This window comes from Octopus bimaculoides, chromosome 4 (genome assembly GCF_001194135.2).
Source record: "Octopus bimaculoides isolate UCB-OBI-ISO-001 chromosome 4, ASM119413v2, whole genome shotgun sequence".
Classification (NCBI taxonomy): Eukaryota; Metazoa; Mollusca; class Cephalopoda; order Octopoda; family Octopodidae; genus Octopus; species Octopus bimaculoides.
In genome coordinates this window covers 23,063,672-23,079,905 of record NC_068984.1, presented here as the reverse complement: position 1 = coordinate 23,079,905, position 16,234 = coordinate 23,063,672, and the positions used below count along the sequence as shown (strand labels likewise).

The 16,234-nt window shown below is 35.4% G+C and overlaps 1 protein-coding gene across 2 annotated transcripts in view; it reads left to right on the top strand.

Moving 5' to 3' along the window:
- LOC106876740 (coiled-coil domain-containing protein 33) overlaps positions 1–15,642 on the top strand; it is a 28,654-nt gene extending 13,012 nt beyond the window's left edge. The window contains exons 5-10 of one of the 2 annotated variants that reach the window (XR_008263878.1): positions 1,217–1,403; positions 4,629–4,705; positions 6,152–6,259; positions 7,516–7,635; positions 9,321–9,716; positions 15,490–15,642. Coding sequence is in view for 1 of the 2 variants with exons in the window: in XM_014925431.2 (XP_014780917.1) it covers positions 1,217–1,403; positions 4,629–4,705; positions 6,152–6,259; positions 7,516–7,635; positions 15,490–15,585 (588 nt within the window). In the remaining variant the exon portion in view is untranslated. The remainder of the gene's footprint in view (positions 1–1,216; positions 1,404–4,628; positions 4,706–6,151; positions 6,260–7,515; positions 7,636–9,320; positions 9,717–15,489) is intronic. The other variant, XM_014925431.2, reaches the window with a different exon arrangement.
- Positions 15,643–16,234: the final 592 nt, after the last annotated feature.

Below are 16,234 nucleotides of genomic sequence, written 5' to 3'. Positions count from 1 at the left end.
GGTTGGCGTTAGGAAGGGCATCCAGCTGTAGAAACTCTGCCAAATTAGATTGGAGCCTGGTGTTGCCATCCGGTTTCACCAGTCCTCAGTCAAATCGTCCAACCCATGCTAGCATGGAAAGCGGACGTTAAACGATGATGATGATGATGATGATATATATGTATGACGGGCTTCTTTCAGTTTCCATCTACCAAATCCACTCACAAGGCTTTGGTCGACTTGAGGCTATAGTAGAAGACACTTGCCCGAGGTGATTCATAATTTTATTATACTTTTTGCAAGAGAAGGGTGATAATGAAGCTTTTTTCACATTTTGGCCCTCTGCTCCAAAGTCAGACCAGGGCATAAAATGAATGAAAACTATATATTTGTGATAAATCAAGGAAGTGTGTATACAAATATCCTGATGTGATTGGTGAGAATGAATAGCATATCTGGATTCAGCTTGAAAAATTGCTTCAAAAATACTTTTCTATTCAACAAAAACAGTTCTGTCCTCAAATTCTGCAGAATACATTAACAGGAGTGGCTGTGTGGTAAGTAGCTTGCTTACAAACCACATGGTTCTGGTTTCAGTCCCACTGTGTGGCACCTTGGGCAAGTGTCTTCTACTATAGCCTCAAGCCGACCAAAGCCTTGTGAGTGGATTTGGTAGATGGAAACTGAAAGAAGCCCGTCATATATATGTATACATCTATGTATATGTGTGTATGTGTGTGTATATGTTTGTGTGTCTGTGTTTGTCCCCCCAACATCGCTTGACAACCGATGCTGGTGTGTTTATGTCCCCGTAATTTAGCGGTTCGGCAAAAGAGAATGATAGAATAAGTACTAGTCTTACAAAGAATAAGTCCTGGGGTCGATTTGCTTGACTAAAGGTGGTGCTCCAGCATGGCCACAGTCAAATGACTGACACAGGTAAAGGAGTAAAAAAGTAAATGTATCTTCATTGTTTTAGATGGGTGGATGTGGATGAAGAGAGATTTAGCTGCTATTTTTATAAAGTTACATGGCAGCAAAGAGATTTTCCTTTTTGGCTCAGGCTCTGTGTACTTACCTTAATGATAGTGCATTTAACTCTGAGACACACATTATAGAAAGCAGGTGATGCAGAAAGATGTGTCGAGATCATGTGAATGTTGAAACAATTAGAAAATGGAAACAAAATAATTTTGAAAGTTTTGATTTATATATTTCTTGTATTTATTTATTGCAGAAAAATGACCAAGAAAAATATTATCTTAGACTTTCTGAAGCTCATAAAAATCAGCAAAATCTAATTCAACGATTACAGGAGAAAACTAAGAAAATTTATGGTTTGGAAGATGTTTGTGTTAAACAAGAGAAAGTCATAGAATGTCTTCAGAATAAGATAGAAAACCAAATTACAGCATCAAAGCTTTGTATGTAGATTCTTATTGCTTTTAACTGACTTGCTTTTATTTCCTTGACAACCACCACCAACACCACCGACAACAGCATGAGCCAATGAAAGTGTATATGTGGTTGCTTGACTTACTAGAAACAACAGCCAAATTTCCCTTGTACTGACAACAAAAGAGATGCATTAGATAATATAATCCTAAATATGCTGAAATAAAGATAGATTGGTTATGGGGATGAAGAGCAACAACAACCAATGTATGCATTTGAGGGGAGCCTCATTGGGATCACACAATTTGTTAGAAATAACAGTCAAATCTTTCTCTTATCACATCCTGACATTTAACCCTTTAGTATTTAAACCAGACATATCAGACCCTAATATTTTACTTGCTTTATGTACAAACTGACCAGATCAGTCCTCTCACATCTACCCTCCAATGTCATTTTAATAATAAACATTCACATCATTGAATTTGCAAAGCTATGAAATAGTGCATGATTAATTCAAAACAATGTGAATAAATAAACATCACATTCGACAGGGTAATCTGAATACTAAATAGTAAAGAGAAAGACACATTAAACAATGGATGGTTATAGTTAGAATGCTTTTGATCTACTGGTCTGTCTTATCATGGCTGATCAGTGGCTAAGCTACAATAAATACAGTCAGTGTGATCCAGTTCAGTTAGCTGTGATGTGATATAAAAAGAGGAAACGGAGTTAACAGAAGTAAAACAATTAACAATCCTTTTTGTAAGTTTGTGGCAGTAACCAACATAAATTTTTCTATGATTAATTCAACTTCACAATCTCTGTTAGAGACTTAACTGTTGCCAAGGTAAGAATAACATTGGCAGGTCTACTTATTATCCTCAAGGTTACCTCCAGCTCACTTCTGTAATTAATTATACTACAACATAATATATATGTCTTAGGTCATTTAGATTATTTCTATTCTTTAGCAGTCAATCAGTAAGAATTTTCATGGCAGTCACTATAGACCTGCTAGCTACATTACTTCATACTAAGTGGAAGTAACAATATAGAAATAGCACTGTTTCCATTTTTTTCTTCTGCATGAATATTATTGTATTATGTTGTTTAGTTACAGATTTTTCTCTTATGACATTATATAAAATCATGTTTATGTCCTTTTTCTTCTTCCCTCTATTTTTTTTTTTTTGACTTCTCATTGACTTGGTATTGGAAAGTTCCCAAACCTCTTTACTTTTACACCACATTTTCACACACATACCTGACATTCAAAAACAGGCAAAAAAAGAAAAAACAAACAAGCAAAGTTAAAATACATTTTTGAAGTGCTATCACACCAAGAAAACTCTTTTTCTAATTTTATTATGTACATATAGGATTAGAGAGAGAAAGGAGGGGGAAGAAGAAGAAGAAGAAAGAGAGAGAGAGAGAGAGAGAGAGAGAGAGAGAGAGGCCACCTGGCCACCTTTACATGTGATTTTGAAATGACAGCAATTAATAAATAAGGTCACAGTTGCCCAGAGCAAAGCAAAAGCATTCAAAATTGGTTCTCAACCATTTTTTTTTTCACCTACAGACCCTTTTCATTACTACTTTACTCTGGTGGCCCCACCCCCATAGCCATTCCATGCTTAAAATCTAGTTTTATAGAGACTGCTTTCAAAATTCCTATTTTGCTTTTTACACATTAACTTGTGTAGAACAGAAAGAAATCTTGCTGTTTCTCTCAATAAATACTTTTCCATGGACCCTTAATATGCTACTGCAAGTTTCCAATTTAATATTTTGCTTGCTTGGACCCCACAAAATCTTATGTGGACTTCCAGGGGTTCATATGGACCTGGTTGAGAACCACTGATTTTAGAAGACAAATAGTTTAGCAAGTTAATAGGCAACTTCAAAATTCTTGTAGAAAATGTGCAAAGAGAAAAAACATTCTCTAAAATGAATAGAATTTTAAAGGATCAGACATATAAGGACAGATTTAAGCACCTTGCTGTGCTTTGATTGCTTTACAGATTGTGTGAGAATATTGATGTATAGCTATGAAATGATATTAAAGTCAGCCTCATTTATCCTCATTATCATCTCTTAACATCCATATTCCATGATAGTATTGGTTTTTTTTTTTCCATGCTGGTATGGTTAGATAGATAGTTCAAAAGCATCTTACTAGTCTAAGTATTATGTTGGTCTCCTATGTGTGTTTTGACAGGGTTTTTATGGCTGGATCCCCTTCCAAATTTCCCTTTCTAGCATCAAGATGACATTACTAATGCTAATGGAAATTGTATTTTAGAAATTTAACATTCACTAACAAGAGATCAGCTGCAATAAGTTATCTTATATGTCTTGCAACAAATTTTTCAAATAATCAAACTTCCATCAAAGTCCATTGAAATTTTACTAAATTGCTGATGGAGACTGTTGAGTAGAAGTTTGTGAACGAATTCAAAAGTAGACTTAACAAATATTGGTGGATCATTAGATCTCAAATGACAAATGAAAATATTCCAAAATATTCTTTGCATGAAACCATATATTTCAGTGGACACTATCATATGTATTGCTGTGAGCCAGAAATAATTTTAAATGGATTTGGATTATAACTATAAAGAGAAGAAACTTCACAAGTGTTAATGAAAATTATTCTCAGAGGAGCCAAGGGAGAGGACTCCAAAATTTCAGTTTAAATATTTTAGAGTCAGGAGTAGTGTATCTAATTTTTGGTAGTTATAGTAACAACTCTAGAAATGTTTTGATCTAATCAATCTTCCTCAGTGAAGCTTAGTTTGTAACATCCTTTGAATATTCAGAAAAAGTTAAATCAACATTTAAAGACTTCGCTTATCAGACATAACAAGGAAATGGCATTTATAAGGTTAAATTTAGGGCCATTGTAAGTAAAGAGCAAGACACCTGTGCTTGTCTCTCTATCGTACTTCAATCACTCAGCATTTAGAACAAAGCCACCAACCCATCCCAGATAATCACACCCACTTAATCACGGCGGGTGGTATTTCTCATTCCTTTTATGTCTTGGAAATTACATAACAACTTCACTAGTGTAGTCTTTCCATTGAAATAAATTTAGTGAAATAACTGTTCTTACGAAGTTCTGCAATAAGTTGTACTTTTGGTGATAGTAGTAGTAGTAGTTGTGGCAATGGTGATGGTACTAATAACTGAAGGTGGTAATGGTCATGGTGAAATCTTAACAGAAATTAATGTTCTTTCAATTGCAGGCAACGAAAAACTGCGACAGAGTAGTTCATTGAAGTTGAGAAATAAACAGTTAGCTGAAGAATGTGATAAACTCCGGGTAGGTAAAAGGCTTTGTGCCCCATCCGACTTTTCATCCCCAAGAATATGTAAGATAATGATGTTAGTCTCCTGAGTACATGATGATGAAAACAAAAATTTCTGGAACCAATTATGTTTGTTGCCATTAAGAAAACAACACATCACTCTATATATTTCAAGGCTATTTAGGAGCGAAACGAAGGATCAGTTTATTCATTTTTGGTATTTTCTGGAAGATTCAAATATGAATATCTGATGTTGTTGTTTTTTTGCCACCAGGGAATACCTCCTTTCCTTTCAGTGAAGAACCATTTAAAAAATTTTTATTTATACAACTCAAGCTAATGAGAATTCTTACATGGTTGCTTAACTGCTAATTATAGTATCTAAATCTCACATAATTCACCTTGAAAAAAGTGAAAAAATGTCTCATTTGAAATGCATGAGATAACTGGTCTACTTGATCAGGCTGCACTAGTATTAAGCAATAACAATGGCAAAAATATCATTCATCCTTTACAGCAGAGGTTCTCAAACTTTTTGGGCTACCTCCTCCCCTCATAGCCACATAATACCCTCAGTGCCCCCACCCCTATTTTTATGTATAAATAAATATTTTATATTTTACTAATTTATATATACTATGAATCATTTGATATTTAATATAATATTATATAATTTGTATACAATACTATAATAATATTATAATAGATTCGCCAGTACCGCCTGACTGGCCTACGTAGGATTTTTGAGCGAGATCGTTGCCAGTGCCCCTGGACTGGCTCCTGTGCAGGTGGCACATAAAATACACCATTTTGAGCGTGGCTGTTGCCAGTACCGCCTGACTGGCCTTCGTGCAGGTGACACGTAAAAGCACCCACTACACTCTCTGAGTGGTTGGTGTTAGGAAGGGCATCCAGCTGTAGAAACTCTGCCAAATCAGATTGGAGGCTGGTGTTGACATCCGGTTTCACCAGTCCTCAGTCAAATCGTCCAACCCATGCTAGCATGGAAAGCGGACGTTAAATGATGAGGATGATGATGATTATGATGATGATGATAGTGTCTCCCAATCCACTGCCTTCCTCCAAATGCCTCCTTTTTCTCTACCACCCCACCTACTGTCCCCTTAGGCACCAGAAGAGGAAAACTACACAAAAGCCCATAATTGTTTATATATGTATGTGTGTAAGTGTATTCAAGTATATGTGTGTGTGTAAAATTGATGCAGCAAGTTATACCCTTTTTTGCAAAAAATGTAAAATTTAGCTGCCTGATAGACAAAGATTGACAAAACAAGTAACAAACTGAAATGAAAACTAGACTTGATATGACTAAGTGGTAGTGCCCCAGCTTGACCACTATTCAATGATTGAAACCATAAAAAGAAACAAAGAATTACATCATATCAAGTATAAATCATTCAGTTGACTGAGAGAAACTTTAGTATTTATTCTATTTCCAGGATCAACTGAATCAAGAATTGTTATCAAAGTCAGCAGATCAAGAGAAATTTGAATTGTATGACATCATAAAAGAAAATGAACTGAAGATTGCAGCTCTTGAGGAACAGGTTAATCCCTCTTTACTTTTACCTGAATTCTTCTGCTCTTAGTTTCCTCACACCCACACTCTTACCAAGACTGCTAACTCTCTCACACTACTCCACTCTCGGTCTTCCTTTATTGACTTACTACTATCCCACACAGCATGATTTCTCACTTTCTTTTTCATTCTCCAATGAAAGACAGAAATTCAAAATGTTGGACTCTATACTCCCATGAAATCATCAAATATCCAGCACTGTATGATCTGATACAGAAAACTGTTTAGAATAGTAAAGAAACCAATTAAATTTTTTTTTTATGCATGTACTAAAAAGTGATGTACATGTGAAAAGAAATTTTGATGAAACTGCGGCTTTCCAACTGTGACCATCTAGTTCATTAGACCTGCTTAAAACCTAAATTTAAGCAATAACTGAACCATTAACCAGCAACATAGATTGCTGTTACTATCATAAATTGTACTAAACTTCTTGGAATATTATTGCATGCTCTTTAGCACATGTAACAAATCAGATTATCTTTGTCTCTAAAATGCCTGTTTTAGACCATAAAGTGCAGCACTTCTAGCTCATCTGCAAACTTACTTGTCATCAATGTTTCCTATCACCGGTTTCACCATTTCCTGATTTAACCACGATCTATTTATTTGGAGAATATGTGAGAGTAGTGTATTTGATGATACAAAATAAATAAAATGACACGACAGTCAAAATTTGGGAACAAAAAATTTATGATAGAAATTGTCATAGCATACTTTTTATCCTACTAACTGTGAGCAAAAGAAATTGCTTAAAAGATTCATTTTATTTTGTCACATATCCTAGTAATAATTGCAAAAATTGAGAGGACATGCTTTGATTTTATTGATTGACCAAATATAAGGTATCAATGATACCTTATATTGGGTACATATCATATAGTATCTTAATATAGCAAAACCAATAATATGCCATTGATGAAAAGATCCCTGTTGCAAAGCATCGTTATGATCAAGGATTATCTTATCAAATTAGGGTTAAAAGGTTTGGTAACTTAGCATTTATATTCAGATTACCAATAATTTTTTTTATTTTGTGACATATAATTTCATAATTTATTTGTCAATTTTGTTCTGAAGCATGACTTTGAATTTATAAAAAGAATAAAGAATAAAATCACTATAACCAAACTTGAAACCATATATGATTAGTCGAATTCCTTCCTCTTGTTTATTTTTAGAAATTTCATGCTAATCTTAGATTTTCTGTCTTTGTTTTATCAGTTAATTAGCAACAGTGAAGAATGGAAAAAAGAAAAAGCTGATCTCATGGTTGAACTCAATGAAGCAAAACATGGCTTTGTACGTGGTGTGGAGATGACTCTACCTTTGGTTATGGAGTCTGTAAGTATAGAATGGCAGAGTGGGTGATGCATGGAGAGTGATATGGGACGTTAGAGTGATGTGAAAGAGGAAGTGACGTCACTGACAAAGCAGGCGCTTCAAGTGTAATTTTTTTTGTCCGAACGTGGGCGGTTAAGAAATTCTCAGGCAGTCTATTTACTTGCTAATTGGGTTGGGTGTTTCAAGGTCAAACAGCAAATTCCAATCAACAGTTGGTGAGTTCCTTTTCGGAGTCATAAAAATATCAAAGTCCATTGTTAACACTTAGGTCAGTGGTCTAAGAGTTAAAGAGAAAAGTATTATGAATCAAATTAAGTACTATAATATGTGAAACACCCAAATACATAATATTTTTTTCTTTTCTTACCTATGCATAAAAGTCTCAGATTGACAATAGTTAAAAAATGCAATTTATATATTAGGTACATGTTTTCATACAATTCAAAGGTCACTTGTTAATCAACTCTTTTGCTATTATCAAAGACAAAATCAGTTCATTTAATATTCTAGTCATTACTTCACATTTTAGTGAATCTTGTGCTTGTATTTTCTACCTAAGAAAAGCTTGAACTTCAGAACTCTACACATCTGACTCAGCAACATAAAATATTGATACTGGTGCATTTATTTTCTATTTGACTGCTTTGTATCGTACCAGAGGACTTGTATATCTAGGACTACATTATCCAATTATGTCCTTTCTTTTTTTAGACTACATTGTGATGTTAAATGACTGTGTAAAGTTTTCCTCATTAGCATGACATTAGAAGAGACATGACTAGTTTTAACTCGCTGTTTCACAAGTTATGTACATACAGACACATATATGCACACATGCATACATACAAATGTGAATTTGTCTGTGTTAACTACATCCCAAAGATGGAGCCTTGTATCTTTGTTGGAAACTGGTTCCATCCTCAGTGGAAGATTTATAATAATTAAAAAAATAGAAGAGAAATACATACATACAGACAGACAGACAGAGTTGAACAAATGCTTCACAATACAGCTCTGTATCGTTATATTTATGTACAAGTGAATACCTACGGAAAATCCAACCCGTAAAAAACCCACTGGTGGTAAATCTTTAGTTCTATGTGCAGAAACATTAAAGGTTCTCATTATTTCGTCAGAACAGATATGTCGCTTAGATTGATGTGGCAGATGAAATTATACTGACATATTTTAAGGGTGGAGAGTGACATAAACTACCACTATAAAAAGATACATTTAGATGACCAAACAAACACATAGTCTCACACACATATATTCATTATAGTTAGGATAATAACTGAAGGGACAAAAAAATTAGGACGTACAATGCCTGGAAAAAAGTTAACCTTTCCCTAAAATTGTGAAACATTCACCCAGCACCGCAACTCTTGTAAGACCACCGTTACACCTGTGAAAGATGCTTCCTTACATCGGAATATTCAATGACTTTGCAGAATTATCTTTTCCCTAAAATTGGACCTACTCTAGGCCAGAGAATGATGGCTAAGAGAGGATCTTTTCCCTTGGTATTCAAGGTAGTCTTTGAATTAGGAGATTCCTTAATTGGCCCCAGGTGGCTGTCCCTTCTATTCAGGAAATTTTTTCGAACTTATTTTATTGCTATTTCCTGTGTGCACAATTTCATATTAACACATCTGTTTGTACCTTGTCTCTTCTGCTGTTCCCAGCGAGTTTGGGTCTTTGTGTCACCCCACCCAAAATGTTGAGTAGCAATACGAGAAGACACAATAATCGATTAAATCGACATCAGAAAGATGAAAAGCAAAGATGACCTCGACAAGATTTGAATTCACAGTACAAAAGGCAGCAGCAGAAAACTCGCAAGTTGTTCTAACATTTCTACCAACTTACCACGCTATATAGGAACAATAAAGAACCACTAGTAAAAGCGTTACACGTTGCCTATAATCAGATTTACATCAATACGTCACATATTTCATGCCATCATTGTAACAACGTCTATTTATAAAACTGTTATACACTCAAGCTAACTATAAAGTGCGAGGAATAATGCTTCATTGTGTTTTTGCTATTAAGCAAATCCGAAATACCGTGAATCCTTTGTAAGTATTGACAATTGTAATGGTTTTGCTTCTAAATGTATTGAGCTTTCACACCCACAGAAAGAAATACCTGACACATTATATGCAAATGATAACACACTAAAATACTTGTTGTGCTTAGATTCGACGTAATGTCGCCTTTCCATTTTTCATGACTTTTATTTGGATTTAGGTGTGGATGTCAGCATTACTCATTTTCTTTTATTTTCTTTATACCTGTGAACTTTAAATCACGGTATATCATTGAACTTTATTATTTTGCTCATTTTAACTATAAATTTCGAACTTTGTGTGCATGTATAACTATAAAGTTCGAACTTTGTGTGCATGTATACAAAATGATATGGTCTTTGGAGCTGTTGAAGGTGATGAGAAATTGATGTCTACCCATTTTATTGAAGTGGGTCTTAAAATCAACACAGCAGAGTGTCTCAAAATCTTAAAATAAGTTTTGTTGCCTTGGATTAGGAATCATTATGATGTAAGTCGAGTCATATTTGTACAAGACTCCGTGGCCACCCATTTTTCGAAAAGAGTGCAAGAAATTTTGAAGAAGGAATTGCCCATGCTTGTCCCAAAATATATCTGGCTCTCTCGTTCACCAGATTTAAATTTCTCTAATTTTTGCCTAAGCGGCACAGCTGATGCAATATCTATTGCAACTTCTCACAACCATGTGTCTTCACTGAAGGTTTCGATCAAGCGAGCATTCAGTAAAATGTAAAAGGAAGAAATAGTTAAGGCATGCGGATCATTTCGTAAACGGATTGAACTGGTAAAGAAAGCAAATGGTAGTCAAATTGAGCTGAAATAAATGCTTAACACCCTACAATAAATTGGTATAAACATAAAATTTGCAGTGTTTGCTTTTCTGGTGTTATACCAATAATAATAAAGATATTTGAATGGTCCCAATTTACATGTTACACCATATATATATATCTTATAAAGATATATCCTATATAGGAGTGGTTGCTTCCCAACCATATGGCTCCGGGTTCAGTCCCACTGCGTGGCACATTGGGCAAGTGTCTTCTACTATAGCCGCAGATTAACCAAAGCCTTGTGAGTGGTTTTGGTAGACGGAAACTGAAAGAGGCCCGTCGTATATATATAAACGTATTCCCGAGCGTCATACTAATATATACTTTTGTTATTTACACCACCTGTCCTCGTCTGTTGTTATTATTTGTATATTCTCCCATATATATATATATATATATATATATATATATGTGTGTGTGTGTGTCCACCATCGCTTGACAACCGATGTTGGTGTGTTTACTTCCCCGTAACTTAGCAGTTAGGCAAAAGAGAACGATAGAATAAGTACTACGCTTACAAAGAATAAGTTCTGGGGTCGATTTGTTCGACTAAAGGTGGTGCTCCAGCATGGTCGCAGTCAAATGGCTGAAATAAAAGAAAAAATATATACACGAGTGGCTTTTTTCACTTTCCGTGAACCAAATCATCCTTACCACACAGCTACTCCTGCGCCAACACACACACACACACGGCTCTTGAACATAAACGAAGAAAGAAAAAAAGAGAAACGTCTAGAGGGCAATGTTTCTCCTTGTATGTTCAAATAGAGATTACTGAAATAATAGGATTTTTATAGTCTGTCCTTCGCTTTTCAGATAGGTAATTCTGTTGAATTTTATATGATTTCCATCTCTCTGTTACTGAAAGAAATTCGGTCACGATAACAGGCTAAAGCAAAGTTTCTCTCATTCTCTCTCTCTCTATCTCTCTATATATATGAATGTGTAGATAGAGATACATACATACATACATGTAAGTATGTATGTATATCATGTGCTTTGCGTATGTATATAGACAAAGTATATATATGTATATATATATATATATATATATAGACAAGAAAGTTTGTATATAAACTTCTTTCCAAGTAATAATAACTAACAAAATAACAGAACTGTCAACTCGAAAACAAATGACGGGTCTACCATCAGAAATAGACATGTTGTGAACAAAGGCAAAGAGCTAGAACGTATATGTTGAACAACTGAAACGACATTGTCAAAGCCGAACGATACAAAGAACTGGACAAAGCAGTGAAAATGCAAAAGAACTAAAGCGTATAAGACAAAACAGAACTTCTAGAACATAAATAATAGTCTTAACCTTTTTAAGTTCGTCTGTGAAACGGAAGGAAAGGACAGAAAAAGGCGTTCAGTGCAATCATGAATAAAGGCAATAACATACATATAAATACAGCCGAGGTATTTCAATAATGCAATGATTATTTCGAACAACGTCTTAACATTAAATTCCCAAACAACTTAGAAATAATATCAGAAAAGTGGATTCTCAGGCAAAAATAGGAAAAGAAGTTAAAAAAGCTATGAAATAATGAAAACCCGTAAAGCCTCTGCTATGAAACATTGTTGCAGTACTCAAAGCAGAAGATTATCATTAATATATCGCACATAATATTTAACATTGAAAATAAGTCGGTGAGCAGGCAGAAACGTTAGCACTCTGGGCAAAATGTTTAGCGGCATTTCACCTGTCTTTACGTTCTGAGTTCAAATTCCACTGAAGTCGACTTCGCCCTTCACCCTCTCGGCGTAGATAAAATACGTATCAGCTGAGTGCAGGGGATGATATCATCGACTTATTCCTTCCTCCGAACTTACTGGCCTTGTGCCAAAATTTGAAATTAATATTCATCATAAAAAAGACACTGAAAGACTGGATCCATAAACCAATTGAACTGATATATTTAGTGAAAATATTAGGGAGTTTTTTTCTTTGATAAGTGATCGGGAGAATCCTCTTCTACGGAATGTCCTTATCGCTTCAGCTTCATCGACTTCCCTGCTACTTTTGATATAAATTGATAGAAAGCCGCTATGAAAGATGACACCAGGAGTAGATTCCAAGACAGTATGAATTTTTGAATTGCTCTATACAACAGTATTCTGAATACTGTGGTCAAAGCAATTAATTTAGGGACCATGGATAGTTACCAGATGGATTGGTTTCAAATTCTCATGGAGCTGAGAAGATTGATTGCTATCCCACAGCTTTTTCAACATCTTTCTAGAAATTTTCATGAAATATATGTATAACAGTCCGGTACTAACTGATATCCTCTACAAAGATGTTTGATTTGATGACACCAGAACCTCGATATCTAAGATCTTTGACAAACTGAAAATATACACTAAAACGTTTGACGAAGAATATAAAAATAGGACACATCAAAATGATTGACGTAAGATGCAAGATCCTACCTACCTCCCAAGGAAATTATCACATTGGATGGTTCTAAAGTAGATAATGTTATTGACTATGTGTATTTCGGTACTTTAGAACAAAATGGTTCAGAAGATATGAAAGACGGATTTCACAAGCATCTGTAGCATTTGGAAGACTCGCCATCTTTCGGACTTACGCTCGACGGCTCGCTTACATCTACATAACAACGTCCCAACAACTATGCTCACACACACAGAAGCTGTAACAACAAGAGCTAAAGATGTATATATTTACCACCTGAATAAATGTTGTTTAAGTTGATAGTCTGGAGTTCAGCGTTCCGTTTATATTCTTAATTTTATATAGGAAAGTCAGGTATACATTTAATGATGTATAACCAACTTTCCTATACTGTGATTAAAATCAACAATATGAAGAAATTACATCGTGGAAGAGCCATTTTAAACAACTAAAAGCATATAGGAAAGTTGGTTATACATCATTAGATGTATACCTGACTTTCCTATATAAAATTAAGAATACAACGGAACGCTGAACTCCAGACTATCAACTTAAACAACATTTATTCAGGTGGTAAATATATACATCTTAAGCTCTTGTTGTTACAGGCTTCTATGTGTGTGAGCATAGTTGTTGGGACGTGGGTATGTAGATGTAAGCGAGCTGTCGAGTGTAAGTCCGAAAGATGAAGAGAGATAGCTAAACACGTCCATGCTCTATTGCTGGCCAGCAAGAAAGAGACTGTCTCCAGGTTGGAATGTTGGAGACACTGCTTGACACGTCCATGCTCATGGCCGGCCGACCGAGAAAGAGATAGAATTAAGCGGGAAAGCTTGCTTGTTTAATTCCACGCATGCGTGAGACTACGCATGCGCACGGCGTTACTACAAGCACAAAAGTTGCTATGTTTACTTTTAATTTATTTCACGGGATGTCCCCGAAATATATGCAAAGCGAATAAAACAATTTTTGTGCGTTTTTAGATTACTCTTTCTACAAATGTTATTGATTCTATTTCAACGCACGACTTCAATGGTCTCAGATCAAATCACTTGCCAATCAAGTGCAACGCCGAAAGGAGAGCACGCGCGCTCTCATACACATACATACATAAATACAAGATACATTCCAAAAGTTTTGATACTCTTTTTAGGAGAAGCAGTTATAACTGTCTTAAGTTGTTGTAATTTTAATATATTATTACTGCATATGTAATAAGCTGATCTGCCAAATTTTGTTATTCCAAACTGAAGGAGATGGATGTAATAGCACAGGACATGAAGACAATTTGGAAGCTTACTATGCAATAAAGCTGTAAGCTAAACTAGACAAAAACGTTACAGAAACTTGTGAAATGCTTCAGACTGTTTATAGATTAATTTGTATGATCCGAGTGGAGGCGCAATGGCCCAGTGGTTAGGGCAGCGGACTCGCGGTCATTGGATCGCGGTTTCGATTCCCAGACCGGGCGTTGTGGGTGTTTATTGAGCGAAAACACCTAAAGCTCCACGAGGCTCCGGCAGGGGATGGTGGCGAACCCTGCTGTATTCTTCCACCACAACTTTCTCTCACTCTTTCTTTCTGTTTCTGTTGTACCTGTATTTCAAAGGGTCAGCCTTGTCACACTGTGTCACGCTGAATATCCCCGACAACTACGTTAAGGGTACACGTGTCTGTGGAGTGCTCAGCCACTCGCACGTTAATTTCACGAGCAGGCTGTTCCGTTGATTGGATCAACTGGAACCCTCGACGTCGTAAATGACGGAGTGTATGATCCGAACATCTGTTTTTCGCAGGCACAAGAGGCCAGGTAAAGCAAGTCCACTGGGAATCTCATGATTATCCCTTTTCGATCGTTAGGACATCATCTACATCTACTGTGTTCTCTCTGGCCAGATTGTCGACAAAAAGCACTTTGCAGAGGTTTTGAGAGAGTTCAGGAAGAGATTTCGTCTCAAAAGGCCAGAGCATCTGCACCAGTGCACAATTCCATTCTGGTAACCAACTCCTTGGCAGAGATGAGCATCAAAACTGTCTTTCACCCTTCCTACAGTCCAGACCTAGCTCTCTGTGGTTTTTTATTGTTCCCCAAGCTCAAGGAAAAAAATGAAGGAGGCTTTGACAACTTCATTTTGGAGGACTACCATGGGGTTATCATGAAGTGGCTGGGGTGTTACAACTAGTGCATTGAAGTCAGGGGGTCATATTCTGAAGGAGATTGGAGTTTTGCATTTCTTTGAAATTAATAAATGTCTCTCCTGAAAAAGTTTCAAAATTTCTGGAAGGTACCTTGTATGCACACACACACACACACACACATATATACATACCTACATACACGCACACATATATATACACACACAAATATATGTGTGGGAGGAGGAAGAGAGGGACAGACAAACAGAGAGACAGATAAACGGACAGGGACGATGTGAGGAACAGAAAGAGTTACGCTGTTTAATTATGAACAGTTATTCATTGAAATCCAATTGTTTTAACAAGTAAATATTTGACTTCATTGCAGATACACAAAGGTCAGCGATCAACAAACATTGTTGAACCTAGAGGTTGTTCAAGAACAGCAGCTCACAGACAGTCACGAGTTGGCTCCAATCGATAACAAAGAAAAGGACGAAGATTATGACCACACACACACAAATAAATTTCTGTAAATCTATGAGTATAGCATTTGTTCTTTTTTCTATAATCGTATATTATTATATGTTCAATATGTCCATATGTCAAATATATATATGTATATATATATAAAGTAAACAGAAAATGGAGAAATATTGATCAACAACAAATGGCTGACATCAATTATTATTTTTTAATTCAATACAAATAGACTGCATCCCATCTAACAGCTGTTTCTACTTCCAATGTTATATGGTATTGCCAATGATATTCTAAAAATAATGTTCATCATATTTGGTAATAAAACCGATCTGGAAAAAAGAAGACGGAGAAATTGAGATATAGATATCAGTTTATTAGAAGCAAAAACAAACTCTTAGCACCTACAATTGTTTCCATACCCAATTAATTCAATTTGAGAATTTAAATTAAATTAAAGTTTCCTATCGAATATAGCTAATTGGACAGTTCGTTAGGAGAAGAATTTGATAGAAAGAAGCTACATTCCAATGTGTTGGTAAATCCAGATATGTGCGTTTTTGCATCCAATGTATTTAAAAAGCCGTTACTTATGTATATGTATATGCAAATTTATTTAATGCATTTGTGAGTATGTAATGTGTTGAAAAACA